This window comes from Pseudochaenichthys georgianus, chromosome 8, assembly GCF_902827115.2.
Source record: "Pseudochaenichthys georgianus chromosome 8, fPseGeo1.2, whole genome shotgun sequence".
NCBI lineage: Eukaryota > Metazoa > Chordata > Actinopteri > Perciformes > Channichthyidae > Pseudochaenichthys > Pseudochaenichthys georgianus.
The window spans coordinates 7,180,508-7,199,381 of NC_047510.2; the positions used below are offsets into that span (position 1 = coordinate 7,180,508).

General features: G+C 39.6%; 1 protein-coding gene across 1 annotated transcript; it reads left to right on the forward strand.

Annotated features, from left to right (window-relative positions):
* The first annotated feature begins 499 nt into the window (after positions 1-499).
* Positions 500-17,654, forward strand: ubald2 (UBA-like domain containing 2). Its single transcript, XM_034088519.2, has 3 exons — positions 500-750; positions 6,026-6,082; positions 14,079-17,654. Exons 1-3 carry the CDS (start codon positions 631-633, stop codon positions 14,418-14,420), a joined length of 519 nt encoding a protein of 172 aa, XP_033944410.1. The 5' UTR covers positions 500-630; the 3' UTR covers positions 14,421-17,654.
* Positions 17,655-18,874: the final 1,220 nt, after the last annotated feature.

Here is an 18,874-nt window from a genome sequence, read left to right on the forward strand (position 1 = left end):
TTTACACATGTGCAGCATTTAATTATTCGATGTTGAAATGTCTTAAGTTTTGTATGTAATTTATTGGTCTTTTTAATTTATTTGCTTCTATATTGGCTATTTTACATGATATAACTTACTAATAATTATTAGAAAAATAGCAATTATCGCTACTAATAGGGTGTATATTTAAAAATATGTATAAATCAAAAAATATGTACTATGTTTATGTATGCTCAGTTTTATATCTGCCAAACACATTACGTCAGCGTAAAATTCATTAATATTTTCACGGTGACGAACCGGCAGGATAACAACAGCAGGGTGGTTAGGTTGTTATTGGGTGTAAATCTGCTCGACTCCTCTCACCGGCGATGTCTCTGAGTGGTTAAACAAGCGCACTAAAAACTTTAAACGCTTCAGCCAATCAGCGCTTCTCTAGTATCTGAGCTGACCAATCAGCAGCGCGCTCTCCTTTGTTGTTGGTGATGACATGAAAATATTGTTGTTGCTTGTTTGGGGGCTGCGGCGGACAGACAGACAGGGAGCACCGAGGTTTGAAAGCTTCACAGGCGTCGACCAAGCTCAGATTTGATTCATTTTGTCTTACTTTTGATTTTTAGGCAACTGCGTGTTGCGAAGAAAGCGGTCATGTCGGTGAATATGGACGAACTCAGACATCAAGTCATGATCAACCAGTTTGTTTTGACGGCTGGATGCGCCGCGGATCAGGCGAAGCAGCTCCTCCAGGCGGCCCACTGGCAGTTCGAGGTGAGGCTAAAAAGCGTTTTTATTCTACTTTAAAATAATGTCCAACTACGTTTTGTAACATCTAGCTGTTAACGAGCTGTCAATACTCGAATATCAACTCCCAGTATTGTCTATTTGGACGAGTGTGTGGCTTTAGGACCCGCTGTGGCTAACAGCGGCTTAGCTAACAGGACTGAGGACGTGGTGCTCGACTCTAGTGGCCGTTTTTTTGTTTACATTTTCGGTAGGAATCCATCGTGTCATTGTGGTGCTAATTGTTGTTAGCTTAGCTGCTAGCAGCCTCCATAAACATTAACGTCGCTCCTGCTAGGTTATTGTTTTAGGAGCTACTAGGGTTATATATATTCCAAAGCCTAATATCCGCTAACATTATAAAATCATTAAGATTATGACACATGGTGCATTCAAGTGCTCTTCCTGATTTGGGAAGTCGTTTTTTCAGACTTTGGTGTGTTCTTAAGTAACTAGTAAACAACATGGACGCTACAAAGATTGCGTCTTTTGTTATTACTCAGAGAATTAGAATTTATGTGAGACCTTTTCCCACTGGTCATTGAAATCTTGCAAAGTTTTAGATTTTCAGGGGCCTTGAACGTTTTTGAAAGTAGGCAAGAATATATATTTGTGCAAAATAGAAATGTAAGTTATTTTAATATATTTGTCATTGGATAGTCGAATTGCCATGTTGTTTATTTTTATGTTGAAACACCATTGAGATTGTTGTTAGTGTTGTTCATGGTTTCACTGGCACTTACAATCCTTATAGGTTGGACATTTTGAAAAAAACAAGATTACAACCGTTATTTATTTTTGTTTTAACAGGAGTCATTTAAAAATCCTAAATGTAAACATTATGTTCAAGAATAGAAATTCGAATGTATTGATATTTTATGTGAGCTTCTGTAAAGCCTGCTATCACTGATGTTTGTATGTAACCTTGACTCATGTCTCAAACTCTGTCCATGAATTGGATTAATTTGGGCCTGAAAAGTCCTAATCAACAAGTCAAGAAAAGTTCCTGAAAAACATTGGAGACCCCAGTTTGAATGAGTGTTAGTGGACTGATGATGCATTTAGTTGACAACAGTCCTAACAATGAAACCAAACCCAAAAGCATGCCATGCATGTAAAGTGGGGAAAGCAGCAGGAAACAAGGTGGTATTGTTTGTGTCCTCACTCAGTGAGAACGTAGTAAACTCACTATTGTTTGTGTTGCTGTGACATCATTGGCCTGAAAACATTAAGCAGTCTGGATAGAGAAGGCTGATTGGGTGACGTTGAATGCGATATCTCCTTTTTGCATGTCCATAATAAACACACTATTTGAGTAATATATGGCAGGGTGTTGAAGACATTTGTAGGTACATTTGAAAAAAATAAAGAGTCGAGGGAAGTTAAATTCCAAGAAAGAAACTCAGATATCCTATGATATTAAATAGTACCTATACAAGAAATGAAAATCCAAAATGTAACATAAGAAATGACCGGATGAGGTTGATGTGTTTACTTGACACAAAAGGAGAACGTCAATAGACAGCAAACCTAATTGCACATCTTAACAAACATTTTAAGTGTGTTGGTTGCTGCTAGAAGGTATGTTTTACTTCCTGTGAGTCTTACTTGCAAATGTAACTAACTGGCATTCAAACAAAATGTCTCAAAGTGGTGTAGACAGAGACATCAGAGGTGCAGTATCATTTTTTTATACGAATGTGGCATTGGCTAAAGACTTGCATGCAGGTGGGGTGGGGAGTCTGCAGGAAGTGATCACAGCTGATGAGGGAAGTGTAAACAGCTGAGATGGGTGGGGCTTTAACAACCCAGTCAAATGACAATGCATGAGACATTACAATACAGAGCACAGGGAGTATTGTGCAAGAACATAAATGCTAATTCAACAACAAACACATCTTAAAGAAGTAAGGGATCAACCAGCAACAATGTCTCTCAAAGCTGTTCAGGAAGAGTAAATACATCTGGCCTTGTGAATACATTATAAAGTTAAACAAGTTAGTTTTCTTTATACAACACAAACATACAGTGCTCCTTTTTTACGGACCTGAGATCACACAATAATAAGTAGAATGAATACATAACCCCCTAATCTTTCCCACAGTTAAATATTGACTAAGTAAATACCTAGCTGTTGAGCTAAGTGTTCCAAGCTAAATACTTGATGACTTTAGATAAACCATCTGTTGTGTTTTGAATCACTACACATTAAATGGAATCTGCCTTAAAGTAACGTTCAAAGACACCCCGGTGAACTCAGTCACACGGCATGGTGTTTCCAGCAGCAGGGAGTGTGAAAACATTTCGAGGTCCTGAGAAATAAAGTGAGCTGAGACAAAAAACACAAAAGCTGTGACGCTTTGAGATGTGTGTCACGTTGGACGGCATACATTCCTGCTCCGCTGCGGCTGTTGTCAAAGAACCAGAGCGTGGGAGGAGGGGGCGGGGGAGGAGGGGGGGAACCACTGCATTCATTGAAGTGTTGGTGTGAAAGAGGCCTCCGCTGCAGGGAAATGGAAGCTACGCTGAGCCGTGAAACAAGCTCACACTGACGGATAAAACATGGTGCAGACTGTCAACATTCACAGGGTGTAATATCACATTTCAACTAGAGATAACAGCTACAAACAACACTGCTGCCAGGGGCGCATACCGCTTCCCGGTATTACCGAAATACAGGATACTGGCAGCTACGGTATACCGTACCAAAATCAGATCCGGTTTTTGATACTTTTTTTATAAAAGTGAGGCGTAATATCCTTAAACTCGCGCCCAAACCGTCTGAATTACGATGTCAATTTCGCCGTGAAATTCCTCAAACGAGTCACTTTAGAAAGTCTAAAGTCTGGCTGCATATGACTGCCAGTCTGAATGGTGGGGTCTGTAATTCGGTTCCCAACCCTAGTGGCAACACATCCAACCTCCAACCAATGATGTCTCGTATCATGGCAACCAAGTCCCTTTGTGTTCAGGGAGGCAGCGCGCTAAGCGAGAGAGGGTTCAGTTCAGCAGGTGATGTCCTACGCTGGGAAAGGGCCCGTTTGGATCCAGAGAGCAGATATGCTCATCTTCTTGAAGATGAATGCACAAAACTGAACTGTGGTGGGATTTGTTTTCTTTCATCTGGCAAATGTTGATTTTAATGATGCTATTTGTTTTATGCGCAATGCCGAGATCTCATGATCCTGTGTGTTCTCCGGTCAGTGGAATCTCAGGGTGAATATTGATTATACCGGTGCTATTTTCTTTTTGCATTGACAGGATGTACTATTCCTGCCTGATGGTTGTTATAAATGATATTGCAGAATCTGTTTTCATTGTTTGTTCAGTACTAAAAGGTCCAAGTCCCACATTTGAATTTAATATTCATTTGACATGTTAACTACATCATAAAGCGCTTCATGGGAGTGATTGCGGGATGATTCAATTGTCCCTTATGCAACATGAAAGTATCACGATATGTATCGGTATCGTACAAAAAGTCAACGATATGCAACCCTAACTGCTGCCGCTGCAGCACAACAGTTTGATGCTAAATTATAATTTGTTCATCAAATACTTATTACATTCTAACCGTAAACTCTTGAAGATTTGATTTCCTTTTATGCTTCGCAGATTAACGAAGTTGTTAGAAAAAGTACTTTCTCAAAATGCCGTGATCCATTATGACACACACTCCAAAACAACATAGACAACTGACAATAGATATAAAAAAAGTTCAAACGTTACAATTTGTTTTAACTGATTGGAATGATATTTAGCTATGTTGATGAATTGCCTATTTTTTTATAGTTATTTCTCTCCCTGTCTTTATACACCAAAGTGAATTCCTTCCTACGTGAAAATCCACTTTGTTTTGATTCTGATTATTAAAAAGTCAACAAAATCACTGAAACTATTTAAACATTAATATGTACATGTACAAAAACAAACTGGCATTCAATGTGATTGCAAGGGGACAATACATGTAAGCATTGTGACATTGGATAATAAAGTGCACGATGCAGGGTCTGTAGATATTAGATTATCTACAGACCTAATGCAGATAATAAACTGGTTGTGAGTGAATGTCCCACACTGATTAGCTTATCCCCAAAGAGTCACATGCTTCCTATGATCCACATGAGGTGGACTCAGCCTTTTGTTTCTGTTTCTCAGAGATTACCAGGTGTTTGTTCCCTCTGAGGAACAAAACAAAACACTTCCTGGTTTGTGCACGAGGCAGCTGTTTTATGGTTTCCCTGCCTCAGCACAAGACGACTTGTTGCTTTACGCTTCAGATCATTATCTTCTTTCAAAAATATGATTAGCTGCAGCTGTAGATCACTTGTATTACTTCTGCTTTATTTGAACTCGCATAGAAACGACTTAAACTACAATATATGAACACAAGTGTTGTTTCTTTGACTGTTTTCAGTCCGAAGCGTTGGTGTGAAACATGCAGATTAAGAGGAAGTTGCGTGTAATTGAGCTTCCTGTGTTATCAGTGATTCAGTTAGCTCAAAGCTAATCTAAGAAACCCTGTTTCAGATCTCTGAGTGGAGATAATACATTCAAATCCAAGCTCATAAAGATGACGTCTTGTTAGGAGGATTACAAACCTGTACATTATTGGAATAGGTATACGGGTTCCTGCGGTCATTAAAAACCTGGAAAAGTCATGGAAATTCTAAATGCTAATTCCAGGCCCTGGAAAACAATTTCTTTCCCAAAGTTTTGGAAAAGTCATGGAAATGTAACCAAAGTTGCATCAAATATCATTTATATTTGTATCTAATCGCAGAAATAGTAATACTATAACGATAATACATATTGTATCGTATAGTAATGAAACATAAAATGGCTTTTAACTGATGAGGTATTTTTCTGGTGAGAGATTTTTACAATCACGCCCTAGTCTAGTCTACAGTGGCTTCAGTCTGGAGAAGCTAGTACGCCTACTATTTGATTTGTTTTAGATAGGCACAACATGTTTCATATGTAGAACTTATTTTCCAGCTTACTATGTTAAAATAAAAATGTTTCAGTGGTACCGCTGAGAAACTTGTTTTGGTCATGGAAAATGAGGTAAAAGTCATTGGAAATCATTGGTGAAAAGTGTATGAACCCTGTATACAGATCCTTAACTTAAGTAAAACACTAATACAGTAGACTTTGGAAAAAGCCTCTATTCATAACAAACATTGAATACAATGATATATTGAAATGTAGTTGTTATTTAATTTGAATAAATCATAACAGTCTCTTCTCTCTTTCTCTGCAGACGGCCTTAAGCTCCTTCTTCCAGGAGGCCAACATCCCCACTCACCACCACCAGATGGTAAGTCCATCTATTCCCCTTAAAACATAATCCCTGGCAGTGGACAGATGAACCTGCTGACCTGCTGCTCGCACACGCACTGCTCTGAAAAACAGGCACAGACAGAGCCGTTGTATTGATGACAGCAGCAGTTTAACACCATTTGAGTTCTTTACTACTCATGGAGACAATCTATCAAAAGAACTGAGGTTAAACCAAAGCAACATGAGCAGCGTTTGGAATACAGGACTATCAAATGAAACAATATTGTGTTTTATAGAAAATATGTAAACTGTATCAGTGTGTTAAACATAATAGTATGTTTGTGATGTAGTGCCCACTCAGTGCAATTGACTTATAAACCACTGCCCTTAATATAGACAGCTGTAAGTTTACACATGCATTTATCTGCTAAATAGCACTTCATCGCATTTTTTGAAAGAAAAATCAGGAGAAAATGTACTTTGTTTTAGAGACCATTTTCTGGTTTGTCTGTGTCAGCAACACACTCAAGATCTGGCTGGACTGAGCGTAAAGGTTTCTACAACGGCGTCAACATTTTCAAATGACTTCAACTAACGTTCATGTACATGCTAGCTAGCTAATATTCATTATGCTAAATATTAGTTAAATATCTAATACAAGTGAAATCAAATATGAATACATTTAACTGTGCCCCTTTAGTAGACAGGAAATTCAAAACATTACATTCCTCAAGGATACCAGTCCGGCTAACTAACAGCTAACTAGCAGCTAACTAGCAGCTAACAGCTAACTAGCAGCTACTGCTAGCGGTTAGCTTTACTTTAGCAACAAATACAGCTGTGTGACCCTCAGGAAACTCCATGAAAAAGAAAGTTGAGGCAGAGCAGCTGGAGCGCATCAGAAACATAACAATTATTTTACATCAAATATTCTCAAGTTTGACCAAAGTGGGAATTCAAATGATTTAAAAGCTTTTCTTTTAAACTGTAAAATTGTTACATAATGTGGCTTTATGCTTTCTAAACAGGCAGAGTCAAGTTAGTTTGTTTCTGTTGAATGCTCGGTAATCCCACGCCCTCCGAACTACCCACAGTGAACACGCTACTGTGGTTAAAGGGTGAAGGGCACTTTGGACTCTTTTGGAGCGTCTGTGTTTTACGTTTTCTGTCCGTTTGGGTGGATTTCACATTTATCTTATAAAACTTCAGTTTATGTTCATTTCGCTTCTAGGCAGGAAATTAAATTTAGAGTGAAACACATCACGTAGGGCGTGTCAGACTCTCACAGGAACATTAAGTCTGTGTGTTGTAAAGAAGGGTGTTTAATCTTTAATTACACTGCGTCACACAATAATCACTCATTCACAAAACGCTGCATGAAGGGAATCATTATTCTGTGGCAAACACCGTGTACTCGACTGCATTCAAGTACACGTTCATTTTTACACTGTGTACTCGACTGCATTCAAGTACACGTTCATTTTTACACTGTGTACTCGACTGCATTCAAGTACACGTTCATTTTTACACTGTGTACTCGACTGCATTCAAGTACACGTTCATTTTTACACTGTGTACTCGACTGCATTCAAGTACACGTTCATTTTTACACTGTGTACTCGACTGCATTCAAGTACACGTTCATTTTTACACTGTGTACTCGACTGCATTCAAGTACACGTTCATTTTTACACTGTGTACTCGACTGCATTCAAGTACACGTTCATTTTTACACTGTGTACTCGACTGCATTCAAGTACACGTTCATTTTTACACTGTGTACTCGACTGCATTCAAGTACACGTTTATTTTTTTCATCCTTATGTCCTGAAGTATAATCAACACATTTTACTTAAAGTATCAAAAGTAAAAGTACTCACTATGCAGAATAGCTGTTTATTTCAGTATTATAGAACAGTATTATTCAATTTTATCACTAAAAAATCTTATATAATTGTAATGTTTGTCATTGTTGAGCCAATAGTTATTTAAAAAAAAGTATTTCAGTCCTGATCATATTATTCCACTCCATCATTAATTGAAGTCTAAAGTAACCTAAAACTAAAATATAAGTACGTCTAAATAGTACTTAAGTCCAATACTCCTCCTCTCCCCTTCCTCCTCTCGTGTGTGTGTGTGTGTGTGTGTGTGTGTGTGTGTGTGTGTGTGTGTGTGTGTGTGTGTGTGTGTGTGTGTGTGTGTGTGTGTGTGTGTGTGTGTGTGTGTGTGTGTGTGTGTGTGTGTGTGTGTGTGAGTGTGTGTGTGTGTGTGTGTGTGTGTGTGTGTGTGTGTGTGTGTGTGTGTGTGTGTGTGTGTGTGTGTGTGTGTGTGTGTGTGTGTGTGTGTGTGTGTGTGTGTGTGTGTGTGTGTGTGTGTGTGTGTGTGTGTGTGTGTGTGTGTGTGTGTGTGCGTGTGTGTGTGTGTGTGTGTGTTGGTGTGTGTGCTGGTGGGTCGCTCTAGGCGGAGCGAGTTGGAGCTTGTAAGGAAGGAGGAGGAGGAAGTGTGTGAGAGTCGAAGGGTTTGTTATTATTTTGGGTGCAGTGCGGTGACATCATCTCGCCTGAGGCTCCGCTGTCTGTGTGTGTTTGGAAGAATACAGCTGCAGAGGTCTGAGAGAAAGAGTGGAGCAACTGAACTCAGGGGGGAGCATCAGCTGCAACACACACACACGTGCACACACACACACACACACACACACACGTGCACACACACGGCTCCTTGGGCCCCGTGATCATTGTTGCAGCATTAATGAACCTTTGATGAAAGCTGACGAGCTGAACTTTGTCCCACTCTTCATCGTGCTCAGTCAAAGGACAACATCAGGTCCTTTTATTTATGAATAAGTGTTTCGTAAAGATGAGGTAAGGCTGCACAATGTGAGGAGAATATGCATCAGATTGAATGAACTGAGAGGTCTTCCTTCACTACAAATGGATTGTTGAATTAAAACATGAAAAGGACATTTTTTCTAACTCTTTTACTGAAACAGATAAAAGTAACGTTTTACTGATCATCTATTTAAACTCCCTTCTTAAAAAATACATTTTAAATATTGCAGTATTTCACAATGTAAAACAATATAATGTGGACAAAAATATGGGAATTTCCACCGACATTGTGTGTTTTCAAGGTGAATGCATCAGTCTGCCGTTATGGTCATTTTAGAAGGGATAGGGGAGATGTAGCTGTCGTAGTTATGCCATGATACATACAACTGACATGTGTCAAACTGTGATGTAAAGATATTTAAGAAGTAGTGTATAATGATAATAATCAACTAAATGAAATATAAAACAAATGGATTCTTTGTTTACTTCGATAATGATGTAACACACTGTACGTGATAAGGGGCGGGACATGTCTAAGCTGTTGACCAATCACACCAGAGCTAACCAATCAGCTAACCAATCAGAGCAGACTGGGCTCTGGTTTCAGACAGAGGGTGAAAAGAGGTGCTGCAGCACAGGCAGTATGAGAAAATAAAGAGCTTTGTGAACATTAAAGCATGTAAAAGGAGGCACACGATACAACTATTAAGCGGAACTGACTTTAAAATGTAATATGAGAAAAAAGGTCAGAGTTAAAGCAAAGGTTTAATACAAAAAAATGCACTTTTGATAACGGACCCTGGTAGAGAGAGTAAAGTGTTTTGTGTTGGCATGTAGAAAAATGTATTACAGCTGAGTGTTGATTTTGACAGAAGCATCTTTACTGTGTGTGTGTGTGTCTGCGTGTGTGTTCTGAACATAACAGCTGAGAGAAGCCTCCTCTATTTCTGTCTGCCATCTGATCTGTGTGTGTGTGTGTGTGTGTGTGTGTGTGTGTGTGTGTGTGTGTGTGTGTGTGTGTGTGTGTGTGTGTGTGTGTGTGTGTGTGTGTGTGTGTGTGTGTGTGTGTGTGTGTGTGTGTGAGAGAGAGAGAGAGAGAGAGAGTGTGTGAGAGAGTGAATGACGCATTTAGAAGTGTGTCGCTTTCAGGATTTCTTTACTGATTATTCAATCAGAATCAATTCTGCTCTTTTAGAATTTGAAAATGATATTGACTTAAGCCTATTTTAATTTCATTTAGATACCTTTTTTTTTTTTTACTGATGCATTAAAGGGGAAAGGAAACACCAATTACAGTTATAATATTCCGGTAGTTTATTCATTTTACAATGGATATTGATCGTAATATTTATTGTATAAGATATTACTCGCCAAAAGAAAATTAATTATCCGCCGGCCGGGTGGGGAATTCCGGGACCAGGCCGCCGCCATTAGGGGAGTCCCAAATGGTGACGTCACTGGCTGTGTTTTCGCTCCACCAGAAGTCAACACAACGTAGCAGATATGGCAGCGATGGAGGAATTTTGCAATGAGATCGACGTTTTGAACGATGAATTTGACTATTCGTCGGGAGATGACATTGATGTGGAAGCATCTACAGTTACCAGGCATCCCATGGCCTATGCTTATGAACCGATTCGGTCGAATAGAGTGGCATACGATCCGGAATAAAAAAATTTAAAAAACACAATGCTAACAGTGAGCCTCTGAATTAGCCCCGAGCGAAAATGCTAACCTATTACTGCACCGATAGCTCCCTTATTACTTATCCTAGCCGCACATCCAACACATCGTTTATGATCGCAAGGAGACACAGAATCTAACGGTGCCCACCTCAACACTGAAAGATACAAACTCGCGAGGTTATCCACAAAAACGTACATCAAAACAAGTGGCGCTAGGTACTAACATACGCCAGGCTAACGGCTTACCTTCCTCATTGTCTGGTCTAAACTGGTCTTCAATGGCATTACAACGATAAAAACGATGATGTAGTTAATCCATAGGTTAATATCCAATGGGGCTGTGTCCCCTTTGAAATGTTCTGATAATCTATAAGCAATACAACTGCAATTCCATTATCTGCTGTCCGCTCTGTGCTCCGTGCGCTCTGGGTCCTGCAATACCATCCATCAATAGCAATACTAGCCTTTTTAGGGCTGTTTTCGACAGATGAGCGTGTGTATGCCAGTTTAATTAGTTGAGCTATAGAACACCCCCAATTCTCTATTGTACGTCATAATAGCTACCATTTAGTTTGGACGCGATTGCGTTAATTAATAAGGTCACACTGTGTCAGTAAATACATGTGTGAGCTAGTAATCTGGTAGTGCTGCAATATTTACCTCTCTCTCGGCAGCTGAAGCAACTCGTTTGGTGGCTCGAACTTCACGTTTGTTGACACTGTCATTGTCTTGCGCGGCCGACGTGCTGGGACGGTCGGTGTTCCCGACTGCATACGTTGAGAAATCGAATATTGTGGGAACAGATCCTGGCTTCAAATCCAATGTTTTGTATTGAACCAGGCATCCAGACTGGACTTTGAGCAGCTTCTCATCCTTTAGTGGCAGCCTATGGAAATGTACTTCTTCCTTCTTTGTATAAAATCCATTTGTGCAGCCTGGGGCAATACAATAAACTCCTGACGACGACCGTTTTCTTGTAATGTAAACTACTGGTGCATTGCACGCCATGTTGTTTGTTATTGAGCTTTGACCCAGGAAGCCGTACCCAATCAGTGACGTCACTGGGAAAGTCCCGGAGCAATGGAAGCGCCCATGGTCATTAGGCACATATTTCAAAAAGTAAATTCGCGTATCTCGATCGTTTATATTGGAAATAGACTAGATAAATACATTTCCTAATGGTAATATTGTCGCATGGAAAGCAGTTTGAAAAGTGTTTCCATTTCCCTTTAAGCAGAGATTAAGTTATCAGAGCTGCAGGGGAAAAACAATCATTTTTAACATGACCCGGTTTTATTCAGTGTTTTAATCACCGAAAGAGACCCTAGTGTTACAGTACATACATTTTGTGTTTCATATCAGTATGTAGTGTCTCCACTGGGACATGTCTCCACTGGGACATGTCTCCATGCTTTCATGTTCAAAAAGCTCTTTATTGTTCTCGTGCTGCAGCACCTCTTTTCACCCTCTGTCTGAAACCAGAGCCCAGTCTGCTCTGATTGGTTAGCTGGTTGTGATTGGTCAATCGCTTGGCGATGTCCCGCCCTGTGTTGGTGGGCTGGCCAATAGAAAGTGCAAGTGTTACATAGTGATGTCACTGTGTTACGAAAGTAAACAAAGGAGTCGTAGAGCCTCGTAATGGAGGCGTTTGAGGCAGGGGAATTATGGTTGGCAAAACATTCAAGAATTTCTTTTTTCAAGACCCGCCCCGCGACGTGCAATACCGAACCCGCCCCGCGCACATATTGCCAATTAGTTCCGCAACCCGACCCCGCATATATATGAGCAGTGAAAACGTGCAATTATTAACACACGCAGTTGCATATTTGTCTCAGAAAGCGTGGGATGTTGGTTATTTTCTCCATCTAGGACGGGGTCTGCAACCTTTTTGACCAAAAGAGCCATTTTGCTCCTTTTTCCAAAACATTTTTTTGTCTGGAGCCGCAGAACATATTTCATAGCTTGATAGCTAATAAAGTTGTTTTTATTGTTATATCAGAGAAAAACTACAGGTTTTTTTGCATTTATTAGGCTATTTATTACATGATATAAAACTGTTAACCTCTAATAAGAAACAAAGAACTCTTATAAGGAGAATTAAAAATAATACACAGGCCTACTTTAAAATAAATTAAACACAGCACTTGGGGAATCCTCTGCACATTTGAAGGAAAAAAAAATACAATTAAAATGGACCCACTTTGAAATAAATAAAACATATATCTGCACCCTAAAAAGAGTTAAAGGTAAGAATGGAGAAACCAGCTTGAGTGCGCTAGAATTTGAAAATACACAACCGGAAAAAATCTGACTCTTCCTTCAGACTTCCTTACAGAGCCCCTCCTCCAACACATGCGCAAATGACCAATGAGGGCACGAGATAAGTTTGTGCCCAGATGGAAGGCTGACAGGCAGGTAGGCCATCCAGTTATTTTAGCTGGGCCGGCTCAGATGATTGGTCATGCTTTTTACAGCGCTACGGCTTCCACAGATAACATTTTTGTATGTATTTATTGTCAAAGCATTTCATATATTCATTGCTATCGGGACCGGAGCAGGATGTGACGCATATTTTAGTTGACCTAATTAAAACCATTCTGTTTTTTATTTATGTGTCACAGTATCAACTCAAAATACAAAATACGAAACATTTTCAACCATGCAACAAAATATAAATAGTCCTACAAATACTTTTAATTTATTTCCTTCTTATTTTTGTCTAAGCTCAAGGGAGCCAGAGCAGAGGGCTTAAAGGGCTGCATGCGACCCGTGGGCCGTGGGTTGCCGACCCTTGATCTAGGATGACACCAAAAGCCTCCCAGACGTTGGATTTCGCTCTTGAGGAAGTGATATTGAAAATGCTGTATTCTCCGCTAGAGAGCTTCACCTCAGCCATTTCGAATGTGGCGCGCTCAGCAGCAGATTGATGCGCTGCAGAGGTTATGATTATGCGCGGTCCCGCGGGGAAGAGGTCTGAGGATTTAAACATTAAACTAAATTATTATTATTTTAATCTATTTATTATGCAATCCCCGCAACCCGACCCTTATCATCTTTGTTTTACCCAGAACCAAACCCGGAAAAAAGCGTTTGAAAAAATACCACCCGCGAATCACTTTTTTTGCGGGTCACCCGTCGGGTACCCGACCCGATGCAGGACTCGGGTATATATATGTTGTTTTTACATCTTTGAGGTTGTTTTTAATTTAATTTCATATAGTTTATTATTGTACTTTACCTCTTAGATATCTGCATATCACAGTTTGACTTCACATGTCTATTTTGTTTATCATAACATGACTTTGGCTACTTCCATCCTAAATCTTTCAAAGTGTGTGGGAGAGAAACTCCCTCTGGAGGGAGCTTTGGGATTTTAGCCTTAGCAGAACATTTACATGCACACAAAGCTATAGAACACACTACAGGAGAGGGAGAACCTCAAAAAGCATAATGGGGCCTCGTTAAATAAAAGTTTAGACCTACCTTTTGCTTACTCTTTTCTCTTGTGTGCGTCCCGCAGATGTGTACTCCCAGGAACACGCCCGCCACGCCACCCAACTTCCCGGACGCCATCACCATGTTCTCCAAGCTGCGTGCGTCTGATTGCGGCCCCGGGTCCGGCAGCGGTTCCTCCATGGCGTGCTCCCCACCGACCCCCTCCTCCGGCTACGGCTCCTTCTGGGCGTCCTCGCCGCCCAGCCACCAGCCCGCCTGGCTGCCCCCATCGTCGCCAACAGGCCCCCACCTGCACCACCACTTCCACCACCACCACCTGCAACAGACTCCCATGTGGCCCCCTGGAGCCCAGCCCAGCGCCGCCCCACAGCCTCCGGTCGTGTCCGCGCTGCACGGCCAGAGATGAGACTGAACGGGGAGGATGGGGGCTGGTCAAGGAGCCAAATGTATGGGGAGGGTGGTGGGGGGGTCCATGTGTGGAATGAGAGGAAATGGAAAAAGACAAAAATACTGTTTTCCTGTCTCGTTTTTCTAAACCGAAGACTTCCTCTCGGTCTTCATCACACGCCGAGGAAACGAACGTTCTTTTTCACCCGGGATGCAAATCGAGCCCAGGACCCAGCAGAGCGCTCCGAGGATAGCAGCCATGTGATCTCATTTTTTATCTTTCAAAAACTCTTCTTCTTCTTCAGATGGTTCGGAAATATCTGGCAATAACCAGCAGAAAACAGACGGGATTCTAGACGTTTCCTTTACAGCTATGAAACTGCTCACAGAGAGATGCATCTACAGATGTCCTTTATCTGAGTCACACCAGATTTAGCACAGGAATAAAACCTGCTAATCTTTGACCTTTTTTTTTTTAAAGAAACAACGACCTGGAGGACAAAATCTTCTTTCTGCTGCATATTAAGAAAGATGTTTCCTTAACTTTCATCCTTTGTCGCGGTTTCCTGATCCAAACAAAGATGTTGCTTTATTTCTACAACGTGTAAACAAAATAGAAAATTGTAATGATCAGTTTGATAGAGAGCCTCTGTTCCAACTATGTAACTAGAATGCAATTTATATTTCAGTGTTTTTCTTTTATTGTGAAAATATCCAGGAGCTTACTTTCCGAATTTAAAATGGAAACAAACTAAAACAGAGTGATAGTGACTAATTTAGAAAAATAATCGCCAACTATTTTGATAAATAGTTTAAGTGATTTTTCATGCAAAACTGTCAAAAAATACTGTTTTCAGCCTCTTAAATATGTAGATTTACTGTTTTATATCATAATAAAATAAATATCTTTGGGTTTTTGGACAAAGCAAGACATATATTTGGACTTTGAGAAACTGGTATGTACATTTGTTCACATTATTTAACATTTTATAGACAGATAAATGAATGAATCCAGAAGATACGATTTTTTCTGGGTCGCTATAAACAGAAACATAAAAGCAATATTAGGTAATTTGGGAAATCATAATTACTGTCATTATTTAACATATTAAGTGAACCACACTACGTACTGTTGAGGTCAGGTTATACATTGGCTTCCAATCTGAATCTTTTTACATTTGAATACACAACTTAATGTGTCTTGTGTAGTAAAAACAGATAACAGACCTATTTCTGACTACCTGGATCCTTAACAACAGTCCTATGTTTGGGATAAACAATCTTTTATGTTGCAGCAGACAGAATATTATTTAATCCAGATGGACAAAAGAGCGTGGAAGGTTTCAGTAAATCCCTTCAGAGACAGGAAGTGATGTCATGTTGAGTTTAATGGTTAAAACGACAGTAGGGAATAACCTTTTGTAAGTGCAAATATGATCGGTGAGTTAAGTAGAGCGGCAATGATTTAAATATTTTTAGATCTGCCACATTTATAAAGTATAAAATGGGAGAGGGCTCAGATCCATTTCCTGTTTAGTGGTTATGAGGCACTTTTGTACCACAGCATAATATGGCCATTGTAGGTAAAAAAGAAATAAAGGATGGGAAATGGGTAATGTTTTAAGAAATAATCTGGATTTCAGAGATTAAAACCTTATATTCACAAAATAAAAAAATGATCACAAATGAAGGAAACCTTGCCATGATTATTAAAGCATTAATTTGCGAGAAAAAACAGAAGTATAAAGCTCAGATGAAAGGCATTATTTTACATATGGCTTTACATTCTCAGAGAATGTTAGTTTTGGCATACATTTATTTTTGAAAATTATTTAATCGTATATTCACAACTTTAATCTTTGATAATTTCTGACTTTTGTTTACTTGAGAATTAGGGATTTTGTTAGTCTATTTATAATTCTTTTTTTGGAAAGGATGTTTTTTAATAATTTTTTTCTAATCGCTTTTTCATAATTTTCCCATTTTAATGAGAGAATATCGAAAAAAAATGTATCAAGTCAATTTACCACTTTAATCTCATAAGTATTTTTACGGAGTCTCACCCTCCTTCCCTGGTTATGTCTTTTTGTTTGTTTACCTACAATGGCTCTAATGGACAGTTTTGTAAATAAAACCTTCAACTGAACGTTTTCTGTCACGCTGATGATATAAATAATCTGATTTTGGAATATTTTTGTCCGGTGAGCTGCCTGCCTGTCTGCGGGGGCATTTAGAGGCCAACTCAGTGATTTTCCACACAACCTTTGTGATGCTCAAACACTCCTACCTCTGTGTGGATGTGAGGCCCCTGAGCCCCGCCCGTACCCTCCGGTGCAGACGGGATCAGAGAGTTGAAACACGTTCAAACTGCTGCCGCTGCGGAAGAAGAATTTACAGCAGAGCTTCACAGCAGGCTAAACCCGGGATTTGTTAGCTGGCTCCCTCACACAGGACCCCAGTACGTATGTCACAGAAAATCACCGGGAGAATAGTGAGACATTTAAAAAAAAAAACTTCACTCCACAAGAAAGAGGAAGCAGGAATCAGGGAGGGACAGGATGCAGAGAAAGATGTCAAAACTGACTTTGTTGTTCACAGCTTCACACAGACAATCAACCTTCTTCTGTTTTCTGTTGGGTTCCTTTGTGGGGGGAGGGCTTCACGTTTAAAGCTGTTACATCCCTTCAAATGCAACAACCTGATAAGATTATATTTCAAATCTGATACAGAAATGAAAATCCACCCCGATGTGTTTTACTCCTCTGGGCTGTTTGTCCTGCCAGTCTTTCTCTCTTCTTCTATCCTCATAAAAGGGAGTTTTTTGTAGGTGAGGGAGGATTTTTCCTGCAAATCAAGGAGTTGAGAGGAATGCCGGATGTGTCAAATGTGACTGAGGAGTTTTTTGTGAGAGGACTAGTCGTCTAATTTAGTTTTTGATGGAACGAGTTGCAGGTTGCGGAGGTGTTTGTGCCGACGGGGAAGAATTTGTCGGCGCTTCCTGCAGGGTTCAGGCTCATTATGGATCATTTAAAAACAGTAATCAATGTAATCCTGATGCAGTATGTCCCAACCACCCTGACGTTTTGATTGTTTACCTCATCTTAAACTTTTATTTTGCTCTTACCAGGTTTTCTTTCTCAGAAATTCACTGTTCTAATCCACGGCTCTTTTATAGAGATTTCTCTCTCTTTCTGTTCATTTCCTCTGTTTAAATGTGTATTTATATGTTTAATAAAAACAAGGTATGATTTACTTTCTGTGTCTCAATTGCTTCATCACACTTTTGGTATTTACTGTCAGAGCTAAAAGGACAGAGAAAACAAAAGTGACTTTCCTTCTGAGTGAGGCTGAGGACGGATGTGGTCGGAGCCGTTTCTCATCATTGACTTGATGACAAGTCTTCACATGACACGACTGCTTTATTGAAGAGGAAGTCTGGAGCTGCGTTCAAAGACACCACTCAAAAATGGGGTTTATAAGCTGCTGCTCAAAAAGGATATCAAAATAGACCACACTTTTTTTTACAGGTTGTTTGGTACATCATTGTTTTCAGGACCAAGAGGAACATAAGGAAAAGTAAAACAAAATATGATATATGCTCTTATTATGGGTTATTAGGGAGACATTGGTTTGTGTCACCCACTTGAGTAGTTTCTTCATTTCTTCTTTTTTTTTTTCTGCTTACTGTTTTAAAGAGAATGCGATATTTTGTTTTTGTTTTCTGATGATTCTACAGTGTGCTATTTATAAAATGTTGTCTGCAATCCCACTGAAATTCTTTAACAAAAAACGTTAAAATGATCAACCACAGACTTAAAAAGTCACTTGAGATAAAACCACATTCTTCAATGACAGGAAATAATTCGATGGCACTTCAAAGTGAAGTGAACCCCCCCCCCCCCCCCTTCTTTTACAGTCAGCGTGCTCTCAGACGGAGTTTCTGTGAACAGGAAGTACCCAGCAGAGATGCACCCGGGGTCGTGACCTCCGGACACGTAATGCTGACAGTGAGGGGAACAACACATGCAAGAGTTTTATTACTCTGGCTGCCTAAATATATAAATATACATGTATAAATACTGTACGTTGTTTGGTTTCTTCTGGCTCTTCAACAAGGCTGTCCAAACTACGGCCTGGGGGCCATTTTGAATCGGCCATCAGCAAATTCTAAAAGTATAATGACTTAAGTATAATAAACTTCTGCTTCTCTTATATTGTACTTCTTAAATATATATGTTCAAATATATTATACTGTATTCATGTATTAATAAGCACACTTTTCAAAGAAATTCAGTCAATTAAAGTTGAAAATATTTAATTGACTGTTGATTTAATTGTCAACTTAGATTAGTTGATCAGAAAAAAGCTCAATAACAAATATACATTACACCCTTCATATTTCCTCTTATTAACAGCAATCTGAAGCTTCTGTTTTAAGGAATGAGCTGCCAACAGAATACATGAAACCCTATG